At 39.7% G+C, this 17685-nt stretch overlaps 2 protein-coding genes across 5 annotated transcripts in view; one reads left to right on the top strand and one right to left on the bottom strand.

Annotated features, from left to right (window-relative positions):
- The window catches only part of TRAPPC3L (trafficking protein particle complex subunit 3L), a 63033-nt gene that overhangs the window by 6359 nt on the left and 38989 nt on the right, over nt 1–17685 (bottom strand). The gene's annotated exons all lie outside the window — the stretch shown is intronic.
- On the top strand, nt 1542–7747 carry CALHM5 (calcium homeostasis modulator family member 5). Its single transcript, XM_007521040.3, has 2 exons — nt 1542–2180; nt 6647–7747. The coding sequence occupies exons 1-2, from the start codon at nt 1641–1643 to the stop codon at nt 7034–7036; spliced, it is 930 nt and encodes a 309-aa protein (XP_007521102.1). The 5' UTR covers nt 1542–1640; the 3' UTR covers nt 7037–7747.

The following is a 17685-nucleotide window of genomic DNA, read 5'->3' as shown; positions in this document are numbered from 1 at the left end:
TTGTAAGAGCTCATAGTAAAAATGACCTATAGCTATATTATGCAAGAATTGGACTGAGAGGCTAAGTCTTACAAGCACAATGTTATGTTTTAGGAATCAACCCTGAAAACAGTCATAAGAAAAAAATTTCTACTTTGATCACCAATGTTGAGTAAGGATTTTCCAAGTGGGCAAGGTAGACATTTTAGGTATATGGGCATATAGGCATGAAATTCCATGATAAAATTTAGGGATGGAGACCAGGTGGTGGTCTCTCACTCTCTCTTATATCCTGATCCCCTCTTGATTTCTGGCTGTCTCTATCCAATAAATAAATAAATAAATAAATAAATAAATATAATAATGAAAAAATTAAAAAAAAAGAGTTTGAGCCCCTGGTCCCCACCTGCAGGGGGAAAGCTTCACAAGTGATCAAGCCGTACTACAGGTGTCTCTCTGTCTCTCTCCCTCTCCTCTCAATTTCTCCCTTTTCCTCTCAATTTCTGGCAGTCTCTATCAATAAATAAATAAAGATAATAAAATTTTAAAAATAAATAAAATAAGGTAAAATGTAGGTATGAAGGTTGACATCTATCAACAGTAAGCAACATAAAGGTCAAAAGAGCTGAGTAAAGTGAAGCAGAATTACATTTCTGTTTTAGAGGGATCTCCTTTGTGTTAGCATGGAGGATGAATTCAGGATTGAGGGTGAGAATATGTATGAGATTAAAGGCACAGATACCAGATACATGTTTTTGATGAAGGTCTCTCTCTCTCTCTGTAATCCAGGATTATTGCTGGAGCTCAGTGCCTGCACTACGAATCCACTGCTCCTGGAGGCCACTTTTCCCATTTTCATTGGATAGGACAGAGAGAGACTGAAAGAAGAGGGGAAGACAGAGAGGAGGAGAGAAAGATAGACACCTGCAGACCTGCTTCACTGCTTGTGAGGCGACCCCCCTGCAGGTGAGGAGCCAGGGGCTTGAACCAGGATCCTTACTCAGGTCCTTGCGCTTTGAGCCATGTGTGCTTAACCCGCAGAGCTATCACCCAGCTCCCTGTCTTTCTCATTTTTGTCTGTCATTCAAAACTCCAAAATTTCCACACATTTTCAGCTAGCCCATGTTGTAAAATTTGAGCAGGACCCTGATACTAGTCAGCTTAAGAAGCTGTAAAATGTGTCTTCCTGACCTTGTCAAGTAGCAAAAGGGAAAAAGTGATCATGAAATTCCTGGCTTGGAGACTTGGCTTGGCTCTCAATCAATTGACTGAAAACCATTTCTGTTAATATCGATTGCTCTGCCTAGAAATTCCTAGGCTATTATTTATATATGTTTTTTTTTTAAAAATAAATCCTTAATCCAAGCCATCTGGAAATAATACTAAAATGGATACTGTGTACTTTAAATTTACTTTAACTCTCAGTGTTTTGGCTCTTGTTTCATGGTCCAGTCTCCACCAGTAGGAGGCATTAGCTGAACACTATTGGGAAATATTCATTCCTAGGGAATGACATTGTTTTCTTATCTAGCTGAATGCTGTCTGAGAAGGAGGACTGTTGTTTCTAATGAAAGAAGAGCTCCACCCTTAGCCAACCACTGCCACAGCTGCTCTGCTAATAAATAAGGGCAAAGCACTTCTTTTTTGTGTGAATCTCCAACATGGATGCTTTTCAGGGGATTTTAAAATTCTTCAGTAACCAGAAAACTGTGATAGGCTACAGCTTTATGGCTCTGCTGACTGTGGGAAGTGAGCGTCTCTTTTCACTCGTGGCTTTTAAGTGTCCCTGCAGTGCTGAGAATACAGTCTATGGACTGGTTTTCCTTTTAGCTCCAGCCTGGGTGTTACTGATCTTGGGGTTTTTTGTGAACAACAGATCATGGAGACTTTTCACAGGATGCTGTGTGAATCCCAGGAAAATCTTCCCCAGGGATCAAATTTGCCAGTTCTTCTCTATCTTTGGTCAAATCACTCTGAGCTCACTGGTGGCTCCAATGATGTGGCTTTCTGTGGCTCTGCTCAATGGAACTTTTTATGAATGTGCCATGAGTGGGACAAAGAGTGAAGGACTCCTGGAACTGATCTGCAAGGGCAAGCCTAGAGAGTGCCGGGAAGAGCTCTACAAAGTCTCCTGTGGCAAGACCAGCATGCCGGCCACAGACAATGAAGAACTGAAACTCTCCCTGCAAGCCCAGTCTCAGGTAAGAAAGGAAAACTGGTCTTTTCCTCTGAGGCTAAGCCTGCAGTACTCTTTCTCTATTCCTTTCAGACTCAAACTGTCAAAATCCTACTAGAACATTTTGTAACAACGGAGATTAGAATGCGATGTAGTGGGAGTCGGGCGCAGAGGGCTAAGCGCACGTGGCTCAAAGTGCAAGAACCGGCATAAGGATCCAGGCATAAGGATCCGGGTTCAAGCCCCCGGCTCCCCACCTCCACAGGAGTCGCTTCACAAACGGCGAAGTAGGTCTGCAGGTATCTATCTTTCTCTCCCCCTCTCTGTCTTCCCCTCTTCTCTCCATTTCTCTCTGTCCTATCCAACAACGACGACAACAATAATAACTATAACAATGAAACAACTAGGGCAACAAAAGGGAATAAATAATTTTTTTTTAAAAAAAAAAGAATGTGATGCAGTATTAAGACTATCTCAGGAGAAGCTGTTAGGAGGTTGGTGGCTCAGTAAAATTGCTGGATATATATATATATATATATATATATATATATATATATATATATATATTTTCATTTATGAATAGAAAATGTCCTCCGGGCTCTGACTCTATAAATACTTAAGTATTTTAAAAGGATATCTTTATAAGTAATGCATGACACTAACTTGCATTTCAGTGTTAATAGCAAAACTGTTGTTAGACATTTCTACTTCCAGAAAATTATTTTAAAACTGGTTTCTCGTAGAAATAAATGCAGTATTTATCTATAAAACATGGCTGAGTCAACTGAGCTAACACTTTTCAAAGCTGCATTTGATAGTAATACAGTAATCTCCTTACGTGATTTCTGATAACTTCAGTATTGTCAAGATTGAGAAGAATTTCCCAGATAAAATGAGACTTGACAGACTTTAAATGGCCTTCAGTGAAAAAGAGACAATACTCTCTTGGGAGAATATTTCCTGGCTATTTGTACTGTACAGCTGAATAAGCTGTTATAATACTTTAGAAACTCAAGATTTTGGGCACTGTTTTATTTAACAAGAAAATTATGTTTTTTTTTAAATCTAACTGACACAAGGAAGCAGCTTATCATTCTTCCAGGTCAATAAGCACAAATCCAGATATGAAGCTTTACCCTGGCCTCAGGAAAACACTGATTTCTACTTCTGAGGAGTAGGCACTACATTCCAAAAGCCAAAGCGGACTCTAGTAGAAGACAAACAGATTCCCAATTTGTCACAAATGTTATTTGTGTCAGAGTGAATTCACTGAGAGGACTATAGTTGTGTTTCTGTTTTTCTCAACAGGACTTAACGATACAGGGGAAAGTCTATTTTAAAATCACAGGTTCCAAAACTGATTTGCAATATATTTACATACTTTTCATACACTGTTAAGGCAAAAAAAAAAAAAAAAAAAAAAACCCAGAATCTTTTGTTTAGTGCAAAAAGAACATCTCAGATAAAAACATGTTAGCTCCCCAATTTTTTTTTTTTGCTGAAGGAAGGTGTTAATTATGAATGTTATGACACAATGGATGACGGATGATGGATGATTTATGTCCTCAGGCACCAGACTCCATTCAATTAGTGCCAGATCCAAGCACTTATCACTGTATGAGTCTTTCTTCTCTAAATACAGGCATCAGGAAGTCATGAATGTCCTGTCATAGCTGAGCCTGTCACATTGATCTATTTACTTCTCAGCATGAGAAGAACCTGGGGCTGATTCCTAGGGGAAGATGCATGAGCATTGTGGACAAAAGTAATTATATGAATATCAGTTGCTACCCACATGGTTTAGACAGGTGGGAATATACAGCCCAGGCTAATACTTTTGTGAGTGGGTAGGGGTGGGAAAATTAATCTCATTCACAGGGGGGTAGAGAAACAGGAAATAGGGGGTCAGGTGGTGGCGCACCTGGTTAAGTGCATATAGTACGATGTGTAAGAACCTGGGTTCAATCTCCCGCTCCCCACCTGCAGGGGGAACACTTTACAAGTGGTGAAGCAGGTTTGCAGGTGTCTGTCTTTCTCTCTTCCTCTCTATTTCCCTTCCCTTCTCAATTTCTCTGTTCTTTCACATAAAATGGGAAAAAAACAAAAAAAGAAAAAAATGGTTGCCAGGAGCAGTGGATTCATAGTGCTGGCACAGAACCCCAGTGATAAACCTGGTGGGGGTGGGGAGAGAGAGGGAGAGAGAGAGAGAGAGAAGCCAGATAGGTAGTTGTAAAATGTAGAATGGAGTAGTTGTAAGAAATTGGTCTCAGAGTTGTCTAGACTTAGGTTTAAATATCAATTGTATCACATATCAGTTGTAACTCAGAGTTAGTGTTTTGACTTCTCTGAGTTTTGGTTTCCTGATAGTTGGGAGGTAATAACACCTGGCTTTGAAAATTACTGGGAGGTACAAAGATAATGGGCATAAGAGGAGTTAAGGAAGCTGACACACAGTAAGTAAGCGTTCTAACTTAATGAGAAAATTAAGGGTTTGAAGGTGCAGACTCATGCAGAACAAGGACAGTGTTAAAGGCTCGAGAAGGAGAATCCACCTTGTTAAATTAAACACTGGGTATGATAAAATGGGGAAGCCCAAGAGTATTCAGTTCTCAGCACTCAGGAGAAAGCAAGTCAGTGCTAAGGTGATAGGATGCAGTGGTACAGAGATATGAAGAGAATCAGATAATTTAATTTTAAAATACTTTTATAGGATATATAGAGAGAGAAATCAAGGGGAGGAGATAGAGAGGGAGACAGAGATAGCTGCAGCCTTGCTTCACCACTCATGAAGCTTTTCCCCTGTCGGTGGGGACCAGGGGCTTAAACCTGGGGCCCTTGTGCTCTGTCATGTGAGTGCAGAACCAGGTGCACCACCGCTTGGCCTCAAGAATCAGATAATTTACAACTCAAGCAGCACTAGCTCAGATAATGGAATGAAATAGCATTCAGGAGTCCAGGTTCTAAGGAAGGAGAAGATAGACAATGAAGAGAAAAATCAAAGGTAGCCAACCACAGATGATTTGGGCAAATAGGAGGTCTTTGACCACATAGTAACTGTGCCTTATGCACATACGTTTGAAAAATAACATGTGATGTTAACAAACTCTTAATGAATGCACTTTTGTACCCACATCATGTCATTTTAGTCTAAATTATCATCTGAAGTCAGTAGCTCCTATCTTGTCACTGGGGAAAATGAGACACAGAAAATATCCATAATCAGGAGAGGTTGAAATTTAAATCCAAGCTGTTGAAGTTAGGATTTATCTGACCTGAGACCCTTCTCAGTAACTTCTTAGTCTTAACCAGAGTTTGGAAACCACCAATTTAAAATATGGTGGTTCTGTTACAGTGTGAATGAATTAATTTACAGTTTGTTATTTCTATCTTCAAATAGTTACAAGTGCTAAGAAATAATAAAAGTCATCTAACTGCAAAGACAGGGAAATTATGGAAGAGCTGTGTTGGTTGTCCAACTATAGACAAATTTCAATTGTAAAAGATGTAATTAGAACATAAAAGAAATAACTTTTAACAGGAGGAAACAAAACTAAACAAAAGAAAACCAGTTTGGATTCAGAAAAGAATTTCATTTTTCTACTTACCAACACTAAAAGCCAGTAACACTGAGGATTTGGAACGATCCTAATTTTTTTTTTCTGGGTAGGATTTAATGTCCATACCTTTAGTTTTCTCATTGTATTATGTCTGTCTCATATTATCATTGGTAATGAAGAACAGTGTTTTTCTCTCGGAAGATTTTCTGTCCTCTTCAAACAAGGTAACATGAACCATAAATCAGTTACTGGCAACATATGTGCATTGATTAATGCTTGAAAACATTGGCTAGAGGAGTGGTGCTTGACTTGAATGACCACATTTACTAGAATTCTTCCCTCTACTTAGTTCATATTCTTTGAGGGTCTGGGTTGTCAAACTCTTCAGCAATGTGTATTTTTTCCCTTTTCCTCTTACTTGACTTTTTAATATTTCTTTGCATTCCACCAATGGTAGTTAGGAGAATCGAGATTCTGTAAATTCTAACTTTATTTTTGAGTTTAAGTGCTATTAAAATTAAGATGACTTGGAGCCAGGCAGAGGCAGGTTCAAGCCCCTGATCCTCACCTGCCTGCAGAGGGAAAGCTCAATGAATGGTGAAGCAGGGTTGCAGCTGTTTCTGTCTCTTTCTCTCTCTCTCCCTCTCTTCCCCTCTCAGTTTCTCTCCATCTCTATTTAATAACAAATAAATAATAATATTTAAGAAAAAGAACCTCAGGCTTGAGAGTACAATGCTTTATCCACTGCACCACCTCTCGGACTATTTAAGAAAAAGAAAGAAGAGAAAAGAGAAAAAGCAAAAATTAGGATGACTTCTTTCAACTATGGCAACGGCCGTAGTATTTTAGTTAGACACTCTCCGCCACCGCCATTCTGATGTCCCTGAGAAGTAGCTGTACTCTCACATGTCTGGAATCTTTCTTTCTTTCTAAGGTTCTAGGCTGGCTCCTGATTTGTTCAGCATCTTTCTTCTCCCTGCTCACCACTTGTTATGCTCGTTGCCGATCGAAAGTTAGCTACCTTCAGATGAATTTTTGGAAGACATATGCAGAAAAGGAGAAGGAGCACTTGGATAATAAGTTCCTGGAGTACGCCAACAAGCTGAGTGAGAGAAACCTGGAGTGCTTCTTTGAAAACAAGAGGCCCGTTGCCTTCCCCATGCCCACATTTGCAGCTTGGGAGGCTGCTTCAGAGCTGCACTCTTTCCACCAAAGCCGGCCGTACTACAGCACACTCCATAAAGTGGTAGAAGACGGGCTGGAACTTGGGCCTGAGAATCATGAGACCACAATGATCCTTGTGGGTAGTGCCCAGAGTGTATAACTCATCCCCCACCACTGCTTGACTGTGTTCAAGGCGCTGTCATCCTGACTTCTTCCTCCTGCATCAATAGCACCTCTGAGGGTGGGTCACATTGAGTACTTCTTTGTAAGACAACAAGCTAAGAGAAGCAGCTTGATAGCTCCTGTACACAGCCAGCATGGGGTTTGTGCTCAGACTAACGCTTAGTGACTGTACACGGATGGGAACTAAGGTACTCTTTCATTTATCAGGGCTTGGGTTCCATCACTTCATATACTCTATAGCAAGACTCATGCAAGAGGGCCTCTAACTCTGTGAATACTGACCTTGGCATTTGGAATAAAAGGAGAGACTTATAATTAAGACAAGATGGACAGAGACTGAATTACACGGAGTTTGTGGTGTGGTCGGCAGGAGTCCTTGTGCTCTAAGTCTATCCCACCGCTTTTCAAGGATGTCTGTAGTTCTGCTATTTGAAATTCATTCCCTTGGAACCTGAGGTTCTCAAAAATAGCACGTGGACAGGATACAGTACCCATAGTTTAAAGTTCTTCAGGTTTCCACTGTGTATTATTAGAAAGCTCCATAGCTAGTACTGTAGTAATACTTTTTTTGTACTAGGTACTTTTGTCTTTGTGAACCTCTTCCTCCATTAACACACACATAAGCATATACTCATATAGTTAGGACTGTGTCGCTTAAAAGATAAATGCATTAATATATGTCAAAATATTTTTTTCAGTCTAAAAGTTTCTTTCGGATTAAAAAGAAAACTCAAAAATCATCTTTGAGGACCCCTACAAATATTGTAGGCTCAAGACACAAAACCTATTGTGTCTTGAGCAGGTATGCTGACCCTGACTAGAGGTCTGGGGAAATTGTCCAAAGCAGTGTTTTATAGTGTTATATTTATCAGAAATAGTACAAGTTTTGCTTTCAGCTATATAACATAGCTATATTATTTTAAGTACCTTTGTGTATTTTTTTGATCACCCCCAAAATCTCTCAGTAAAATTGTTACTCAAACATGTACCATGTTTTACATCTTGTAGTACTGGGAGTGGATGGCCTTCTCTCTGGGGACTAACTTCTTGAGTTAATGAGGCCTATAGAAATGAGGCTTAGGACAGGGGACCAGGAGATAGCTCACACAGTAGAGCTTACATTTTGCCATGCAGAGGGCCCTGGGCTTGAGCCCCTGGACACGGCATGAAGCACCTGCAAGGGAGATGCTTCTTGAGTAGAAGAGCAGTGCTTTGGTATCTTTCTCTTTCTCTTTCTTCCCTTCTATTTCTCTGTCCCTCTCTGCCTTTCATGGTCGAGGAGGGTGGGGGGAAGAAGAGGAGATGTGAGGGAGAGGAGGAAGTGGAGGAGGAAAGTTCACTGGGATCCGTGGAATTGTACAGGCACTGAACTCCAGAGAAAACTCTAGGGCTGAAGAAAATAATAATAAAAGAGACCCAACAAGAATAATTTTTAAAAACTAATTTAATTTTTTAATTACCACCAGGGTTGGTTGTTTTTTTTTTCCTTTCTCACCCTCCCTCCCTCCCTTCCTTCCTTTTAAAAATTTTTTAAATATTTATTTATTATTTATTCCCTTTTGTTGCCCTTGTTGTTTTATTGTAGTTATGATTGATGTCATCATTGTTGGATAGGACAGAGAGAAATGGAGAGAGGAGGGGAAGACAGAGAGGGGGAGAGAAAGATAGACACCTGCAGATCTGCTTCATCACTTGTGAAGAGACTCCCCTGCAGGTGGGGATCCTTAAGCTGGTTCTTGTGGCTTTGTGCCACCTACGCTTAATCCGCTGCGCTACCGCCCGACTCCCCCCCCTTTTTTTCTTTTTGATAGAGACAGAGAGAAATTGAAAGGGAAGGAAGATAGAGAGGGAGAAAGAGAGACACCTGCAGCATTGTTTCACAGCTCATGAAACTCCCACTTCCCCTTACCCCTCCACAGGTGGGTGCTGTGGACCTTGACTCTAGGTCTTTGGTGATGGTAATAGATGCTATGTGCCAACCCCCCACCTCTCCCCACCCGCCAAGTGTAATTAAGTCTTGTGGTCTTGGGTTTTTTTCTTTTCTTTTTTCAGAGATAGGTCCTTATATACATGTGATTTTACCTTACTGGGCTACTTTCTCATTGAGAGAGAAAGAGATAAAGACAGAGAGTGGTCCAAGAGGTGGTGCAGTGGATAAAGCACTGGACTCTCAAGCCTAATGTCCCAAGTTCAATCCCTGGCAGCACATGTACCAGAGTGATGTCTGGTTCTTTCTCTCTCTCTCCCCTCTTCTTTCTCATGAATAAATACCATCTTTAAAAAAAAAAAAAAACCTGCAAGGGGAAAGTTTCACAAGTGGTGAAGCAGGACTGCAGGTGTCTCTCTGTCTCTCTCCATCTTACTTCCCCCTCCCATCTCAATTTCTCTCTGTCTCTATCCAATAATAAATAAATAAATATATTTAAAAAAAAAAAAAAGACAGAGATAGACAAAGAAAGAGGGAGCGTGAGAGACACATAGCATCAGAGTTTTCTTCAGTACCACAGCACTGCCCATGTGGTCTATGAGCTGGAAATCAGATCTCAAACATGTGAAGAAGCATGCCACACCTGGTCAGCTATCTCTTCTGTCTGCTTTTAATTCTTGTTTAACCTATTCTTATCCTTTCTTTTCCTTTTGCCAACCTATGCCACCAAAATAAATACTTAACTTTTGGACATTTGTAGCCCTTCACCTACAAGGCAAAGCACAGTGAACAGTAGACTTTAATATACGCTTCTTGGGGCTGGGTGGTGGCACACCTGGTTGAGCACAGAGACCTAGGTTCAAGTCTCTGGTCTTCACCCGCAGGAAGTAAACTTCACAAGTGGTTGAAGTAATGCTGCAGGTGTCTGTCTCTTTCCTGCTCTAAATTCTCCTTCCTTTTGATATCTGGCTGTTTCTATCAAATAAATAAAGATAATAAAAATTACACACACACACACACACACACACACACACACACACACACACGCACACACACTTCTTATGTGGCAGCTGTGAAGACCAGGGCTTTTCTTCTTTGTGTGATTATTACTATGAGTATTATCAGATATTCAACCTGACTCTGTCATTGTCTCAAAATTTCCAGAAGCCTACAGCTGTCTTGAGTTGCTGACACACAGAAAGCGTTGGCTCTGATTCTAATTATTTATAGGAGTGGCCTCTGACTAAGACTAAATGAACTCCAAAACATAGGCTAAGCACAAAGAGATTTTATGCTTAGGAAAAAAAAAAAGAAGAAGAAGAAGCAGCAGCATAGGAAGAGTCAAAAGGGCAAACCGAATTACAGAAGTTAGAGTTTAAGAAGGTTAACTCCAGAAGAATGTCTACCTTACCAAAGCAAGGAAAGTGCCAGTGGTTTCAAATTTATACCTTTTTGAGTAGGGTTTTGATAAAGAGAATTGGGTTAGTATAAACCCCTTGGGTGGGGGGGAAGGTGTAGGGAGTTGGAGGTGAACATGTCTCTGACACAAAATTTTTGTATTTGAATCTGGAATCTGGTAGGAAAATTTTTTATTATAATGATAGTTATAGAAAGGCAAAAAGAGAAGCGTGGAAGGATCCCAGTTTGAGCCCCTGGCTCCCCACCTGCAGGGGGGTTGCTTCACAGGTGGTGAAGCAGGTCTGCAGGTGTCTATCTTTCTCTCCCTTCTTTGTCTTCCCCTCCTCTCTCCATTTCTCTCTGTCCTACCCAACAGCAACTATAGCAATAACAACAACAACAACGATAAACAACAAGGGCAACAAAAGGGAAAAAATGGCCGCCAGGAACAGTGAATTCATAGTGCAGGCACCGAGCCTCAGCAATAACCCTGGAGTCAAAAAAAAAAAAAAAAAGGCAAAAAGAATGAAGAATATCGAACACCAAAGCTTCCTCCAGTGTCGTGGGAGCCAGACTTGAACTGTACTTGCACACAAGGCAAAGCAGCACACCATTAAGTGAGCTGTTTGGCCACAGGCCAGGTAATACTTTAGCGTCCAGCTGTTTATTCAATTGCGTTAGGCAGCAAAAACACGGCTAACTATGGGAGCATTCATGTTCTTAATTCTGCTCCGCCACTAAGGAGGAATGGCAAAAATCAACATTTATTGATGACCTACTTGGTGCTTGAAACTTTACATATGAGTTATTTTATTTAAACTTGTATTTACTTTTTATTTTAATGAGAGGGAGAGAGAGAGAGAGAGATTCAGAGAGAAAGAACGAGCATGGCTATCTCTGGCTTCTGGTAATGTTGAGGTTTGGAGCTCAGGAGCCTCAGACAGGAAAATCTTTTGCATAATCATCATGCTCTCTTCCTAGCATGAGTTATATATTTATTACAGACATACTGGGAAAGACTTGTTACTGCTTCCGTTTTTATGAAGAGCAACTACAGTCCATAAAGATTAAGGTTAAGAGATAAGTTATGGTCTGAATTTGAACCTATATTTGTTCTCATACTTAACTTCTACCACACAACTGCTAACTCACATTGCTGTATTTTTCAAGGATTCATTTAAGCCTTAGAAGCGTGTACCTGTGGTCTGGGAGATGGTGCAGTGGATAAAGCACTGAACTCTCAAGCATAAGGTCTCAAGTTCAATCCCTGGCAGTACATGTACCAGAGTGAAGTCTGGTTCTTTCTCTCTCTCCTCCTACCTTTCTCACTAATAAATAAAATATTGAAAAAGAGGAGGAGGAGGGGGAGGGGGAGGGGGAGGGGAGGGGAGGGGGAAGAGGAGGGGGAGGAGGAGGGGGAGGAGGAGGGGGAGGAGGAGGAGGAGTAGGAGAGAAGAAGAAGGAGAAGAGGAAGAAGAAGAAGAAGGAGAAGAAGAAGAAGGAGAAGGAGAAGGAAGGGAAGGAGAAGGGAAAGGGAACGGGGATGGAGAAGGGGAAGAAGAATTTTCCTGAGTGTTGAATTAGTATATCTGTGTTTCTTTTAAACTTGTCCTAAATTTTAAAGTTAGAAGAACATAAATTCCTAGTCAGCTGTTTGCTTGGTTTACTTCTGGGAACTAATGTCTGTCTCCAAGTTCCCAGGCCTCTACCTTGGCCTTTGCCCTCTTGTCTATCCTGTACAGCTGTTTTACCATGGGCCTCTAAACTCTTGTGACAGTTATGTTCAAATCATGTTTCTCTTCTACTTTATCAATAAGGATAATTTTCAATCGTATTTCCTTTTATAAAAGTTACAATTAATATAGAAAGAATTTTCAGAAGCAAGAAGTCTATAAAAGTCCTAAACCATACCCTACACTTTAATTTCTTTCTGTAAGAACCTTTATCTCTGTCCACAGAACCTAGACAGTTTTACAATTTCAGATTTTCTGAGCCTATAGTGACACCAGTGTGAAAAAGAATTCCTTAAATGCTTCAAATTGTAGTGAAAAGTGAGTTTAAAATGAGAAAAATAAATTAAATTCTCCTAATCATACTCTCAGAACTAATAAAAGAATAAGAATAAAGTAAGAAAAGTAAAACACAGGTCATATTGATAATTGAGCTTATGAGCAATACCTCAAAATATATGCACCTTTTGGTAGAGTACATTACCTATTAAATAGCTACTAGTTGCACTATAACATTTTATTTCTAGGCCTCAACATCAAGACGTGTGCTTTGAAATATAATGATTGCTGATGATATCAACAGAGCATGGTTATTTTTCCCTAGGGTTTTGTTGGTATTCATTGTCATAAAAAGAAGCATAAGGGATAGTAATCAGTGTCTTTAAAATAAAATAAAAGTGCTTCCTTAAGCAATCAAACAAATAATGAGTAGGGGGCTGGGTGGTGGTGCACCTGGTTGAGTGCACAAGTTGCAATGTGCAAGGACCTGGGTTTGAGTCCCTGGGTCCCCACCTGAATGAGGAAAGCTTTGCGAGTGGTGAAGCAGGGCTGCAGGTTTCTCTCTGCCTCTTGCCTTCTCTATTGCCCCCTTCCCTCCCCATTTCTGGCTGTCTCTATCTAATAAATAAATAAAGATTAAGAAAAAAATTAAAACAAATAGTAAGTAGATCTCACTGAATCTGCATATAAAGTGAAAAAAGTTAGAGAAATATGCAGTTAAAAGGAGGATGGGAACTCAGAACTCCTGTTATGGGTGTGGTGTGGAGCTATACATTGTAATCTTACAATCTTGTAACCCACTATTAATGTCAAATAAAAACAAGAAAAAGAAAAATGTAGGTACAAATGAGTATTTGATTTTTTGTTTGTTTGTTTGATTTTGGATGTCCTTAGAGAGACAGCATCTCTTTTTTACCAGAGCACTGTTTAGCTCTGGCTTATGGTGGTGGAAGGATTGAACCTGGGACTTCTGAGCCTCAGGCATGAGAGTCTGTTTGCATAACAATTATGCTTCTACCCTCTCCCAAAACACAGCTTCTCTACTTACCTATTTTTCCAAGAACAAATTAGTCATCCCAACCACTGGTAGGGTGGTCTTATTTCAATTAAGACTATCCAATTTTTTTGTTTTTCTCTAGTGTTTTTCACTTCTTTCTTTAAAAAAAATAGAAAAAGAGAGAGAGAAAAAAGAAAAGAAAAAAGAAAGAAAGAAATCTAAGAATCTCCAAAAGAAAGCTAGGACAACCTCGGTTTTTTCATATGCTGAGATATTTGGAGATTGAACAATTTCCCCAGCACATCTTTGATAATATATCAAGAAGATAAATCACTTAGATAAAGCCAGAATTTCTATAAACAGAAGTGGAAAAATGGACATTTAAAACTAAGGTGAGATGACTCACAAAGTTTAATGAAACTTGAGTCTAAGATACACTTCTCTAGGAGTCGGGTGGTAGGTGTCTTATCTTTCTCTTTCTCTCACTGTCTTCCCCTCCTCTCTCCATTTCTCTCTGTCCTATCAAACAACAATGACAACAGTAATAACTACAACAATAAAACAACAAGGGAAACAAAAGGGAATAAATAAATATTTTTTAACAAATCCAGTTACAAAGAAGACTAAGGCAACCATAAACCTATGGGACTACATCAAATTAAAAAGCTTCTGCACAGCAAAAGAAACCACTATCCAAACCAAGAGACCCTTCACAGAATGGGAAATCTTTACATGCCATACATCAGACAAGAGGCTAATAACCAGAATATATAAAGAGCATGCCAAACTCAACAACAAGAAAACAAACAACACCATCCAAAAATGGGGGAAGGACATGGACAAACTATTCACCTCAAAAGAGATCCAAAAGGCCAAGAAACACATGAAAAAATGCTCCAAGTCTCTGATTGTCAGAGAAATGCAAATAAAGACAACAATGAGATACCACTTCACTCCTGTGAGAATGTCATACATCAGAAAAGGTAACAGCAGCAAATGCTGGAGAGGGTGTAGGGTCAAAGGAACCCTCCTACACTGCTGGTGGGAATGTCAATTGGTCCAACCTCTGTGGAGAACAGTCTGGAGAATTCTCACAAGGCTAGAAATGGACCTACCTTATGATCCTACAATTCCTCTCCTGGGGATATATCCTAAGGAACCCAACACACCCATCCAAAAAGATCTGTGTACACATATGTTCTTGGCAGCACAATTTGTAATAGCCAAAACCTGGAAGCAACCCAGGTGTCCAACAACAGATGAGTGACTGAGCAAGTTGTGGTATATATACACAATGGAATACTACTCAGCTGTAAAAAATGGTGACTTCACCATTTTCAGCCGATCTTGGATGAAACTTGAAAAATTCATGTTAAGTGAAATAAGTCAGAAACAGAAGGATGACCCCCACACCTATGGACATCTGATCTTTGACAAAGGGGCTCAGACTATTAAATGGGGAAAGCAGAGTCTCTTCAACAAATGGTGTTGGAAACAATGGTTTGAAACATGCAGAAGAATGAAACTGAACCACTATATTTCACCAAATACAAAAGTAAACTCCAAGTGGATCAAGGACTTGAATGTTAGACCACAAACTATCAGATACTTAGAGGAAAATATTGGCAGAACTCTTTTCCGCATAAATTTTAAAGACATCTTCAATGAAACGAATCCAATTACAAAGAAGACCAAGGCAAGTATAAACCTATGGGACTACATCAAATTAAAAAGCTTCTTCAAAGCAAAAGAAACCACTACCTAAACCAAGAGACCCCTCACAGAATGGGAGAAGATCTTTACATGCCATACATCAGACAAGAGTTTAATAACCAACATATATAAAGAGCTTGCCAAACTCAACAACAAGACAACAAATAACCCTATCCAAAAATGGGGGGAGGACATGCACAGAATATTCACCACAGAAGAGATCCAAAAGGCTGAGAAACACATGAAAAAATGCTCCAAGTCTCTGATGGTCAGAGAAATGCAAATAAAGACAACAATGAGATACCACTTCACTCCTGTGAGAATGTCATACATCAGAAAAGGTAACAGCAGTAAATCAATCAATGTGATCCACCACATCAACAAAAGCAAGACCAAAAACCACATGGTCATATCAATAGATGCAGAGAAAGCCTTTGACAAAATACAACATCCCTTTATGATCAAAACACTACAAAAAATAGGAATAGATGAAAATTCCTGAAGATAGTGGAGTCTATATATAGCAAACCTACAGCCAGCATCATACTCAATGGTGAAAAACTGGAAGCATTTCACCTCAGATCAGGTACTAGACAGGGCTGCCCACTATCACCATTACTATTCAACATAGTGTTGGAAGTTCTTGCCATAGCAATCAGGCAGGAGCAAGGAATTAAAGGAATACAGATTGGAAGAGAAGAAGTCAAACTCTCCTTATTTGCAGATGACATGATAGTATACATGGAAAAACCTAAGGAATCTAGCAAGAAGCTTTTGGAAATCATCAGGCAATACAGTAATGTGTCAGGCTATAAAATTAACATTCAAAAGTCAGTGGCATTCCTCTATGCAAACACTAAGTTAGAAGAAATTGAAATCCAGAAATCAGTTCCTTTTTCTATAGCAACAAAAACAATAAAATATCTAGGAATAAACCTAACCAAAGAAGTGAAAGACTTGTATACTGAAAATTATGAGTCACTACTCAAAGAAATTGAAAAAGACACAAAGAAGTGGAAAGATATTCCATGCTCATGGGTTGGAAGAATTAACATAATCAAAATGAATATATTACCCAGAGCCATCTACAAATTTAATGCTATCCCCATCAAGATCCCAAGCACATTTTTTAGGAGAATAGAACAAATGCTACAAATGTTTATCTGGAACCAGAAAAGACCTAGAATTGCCAAAACAATCTTGAGAAAAAAGAACAGAACCGGAGGCATCACACTGCCAGATCTCAAACTATATTATAGGGCCACTGTCATCAAAACTGCTTGGTACTGGAACATGAACAGACACACTGACCAGTGAAATAGAATTGAGAGCCCAGAAATGAGGCCCCACACCTATGGACATCTAATCTTTGACAAAGGGGCCCAGACTATTACATGGGGAAAGCAGAGTCTCTTCAACAAATGGTGTTGGAAACAATGGGTTGAAACATGCAGAAGAATGAAGCTGAATCACTGTATTTCACCAAATACAAAAGTAAATTCCACGTGGATCAAGGACTTGGATGTTAGACCAGAAACTATCAGATACTTAGAGGAAAATATTGGAAGAACTTTTTTCCGCATAAATTTTAAAGACATTTTCAATGAAACGAATCCAATTACAAGGAAGACTAAGGCAAGTATAAACCTATGGGACTACATCAAATTAAAAAGCTTCTTCACAGCAAAAGAAACCACTACCCAAATCAAGAGACCCCTCACAGAATGGGAGAAGATCTTTACATGCCATACATCAGATAAGAGTTTAATAACCAACATATATAAAGAGCTTACCAGACTCAACAACAAGACAACAAATAACCCCATCCAAAAATGGGGGGAGGAATTGGACAGAATATTCACCACAGAAGAGATCCAAAAGGCTGAGAAACACATGAAAAAATGCTCCAAGTCTCTGATTGTCAGAGAAATGCAAATCAAGACAACAATGAGATATCACTTCACTCCTGTGAGAATGTCACACGTCAGAAAAGGTAACAGCAGCAAATGCTGGAGAGGATGTGGGGTCAAAGGAACCCTCCTACACTGCTGGTGGGAATGTCAATTGGTCCAACCTCTGTGGAGAACAGTCTGGAGAACTCTCAGAAGGCTAGAAATGGACCTACCCTATGACCCTGCAATTCCCCTCCTGGGGATATATCCTAAGGAACCCAACACATCCATCCAAAAAAATCTGTGTACACATATGTTCTTGGCAGCACAATTTGTAATAGCCAAAACCTGGAAGCAACCCAGGTGTCCAACAACAGATGAGTGGCTGAGCAAGTTGTGGTATATATACACAATGGAATACTACTCAGCTGTAAAAAATGGTGACTTCACCGTTTTCAGCCGATCTTGGATGGACCTTGAAAAAAATCATGTTGAGTGAAATAAGTCAGAAACAGAAGGATGAATATGGGATGATCTCACTCTCAGGCCGAAGTTGAAAAACAAGATTAGAAAAGAAAACACAAGTCGAACCTGAAATGGAATTGGAGTATTACACCAAAGTAAAAGACTCTGGGGTGGGTGGGTGGGTGGGGAGAATACAGGTCCATGAAAAATGATGAATGAAATAGT

The sequence above is a fragment of the Erinaceus europaeus genome, chromosome 4, assembly GCF_950295315.1.
Source record: "Erinaceus europaeus chromosome 4, mEriEur2.1, whole genome shotgun sequence".
Taxonomy (NCBI): Eukaryota; Metazoa; Chordata; class Mammalia; order Eulipotyphla; family Erinaceidae; genus Erinaceus; species Erinaceus europaeus.
Note: the sequence above shows the minus strand (reverse complement) of the source record. Positions and strands in the feature narration are given on the sequence as shown.

What these genes read in the sequence shown, in the direction of transcription:
- CALHM5 (XM_007521040.3), top strand. Translation starts at nt 1,641, where the DNA reads ATGGATGCTTTTCAGGGGATTTTAAAATTCTTCAGTAACCAGAAAACT. An exon ending in CCCTGCAAGCCCAGTCTCAG is followed by an intron (nt 2,181 to 6,646) that starts GTAAGAAAGGAA and finishes TTTCTTTCTAAG; the next exon opens with GTTCTAGGCTGGCTCCTGAT.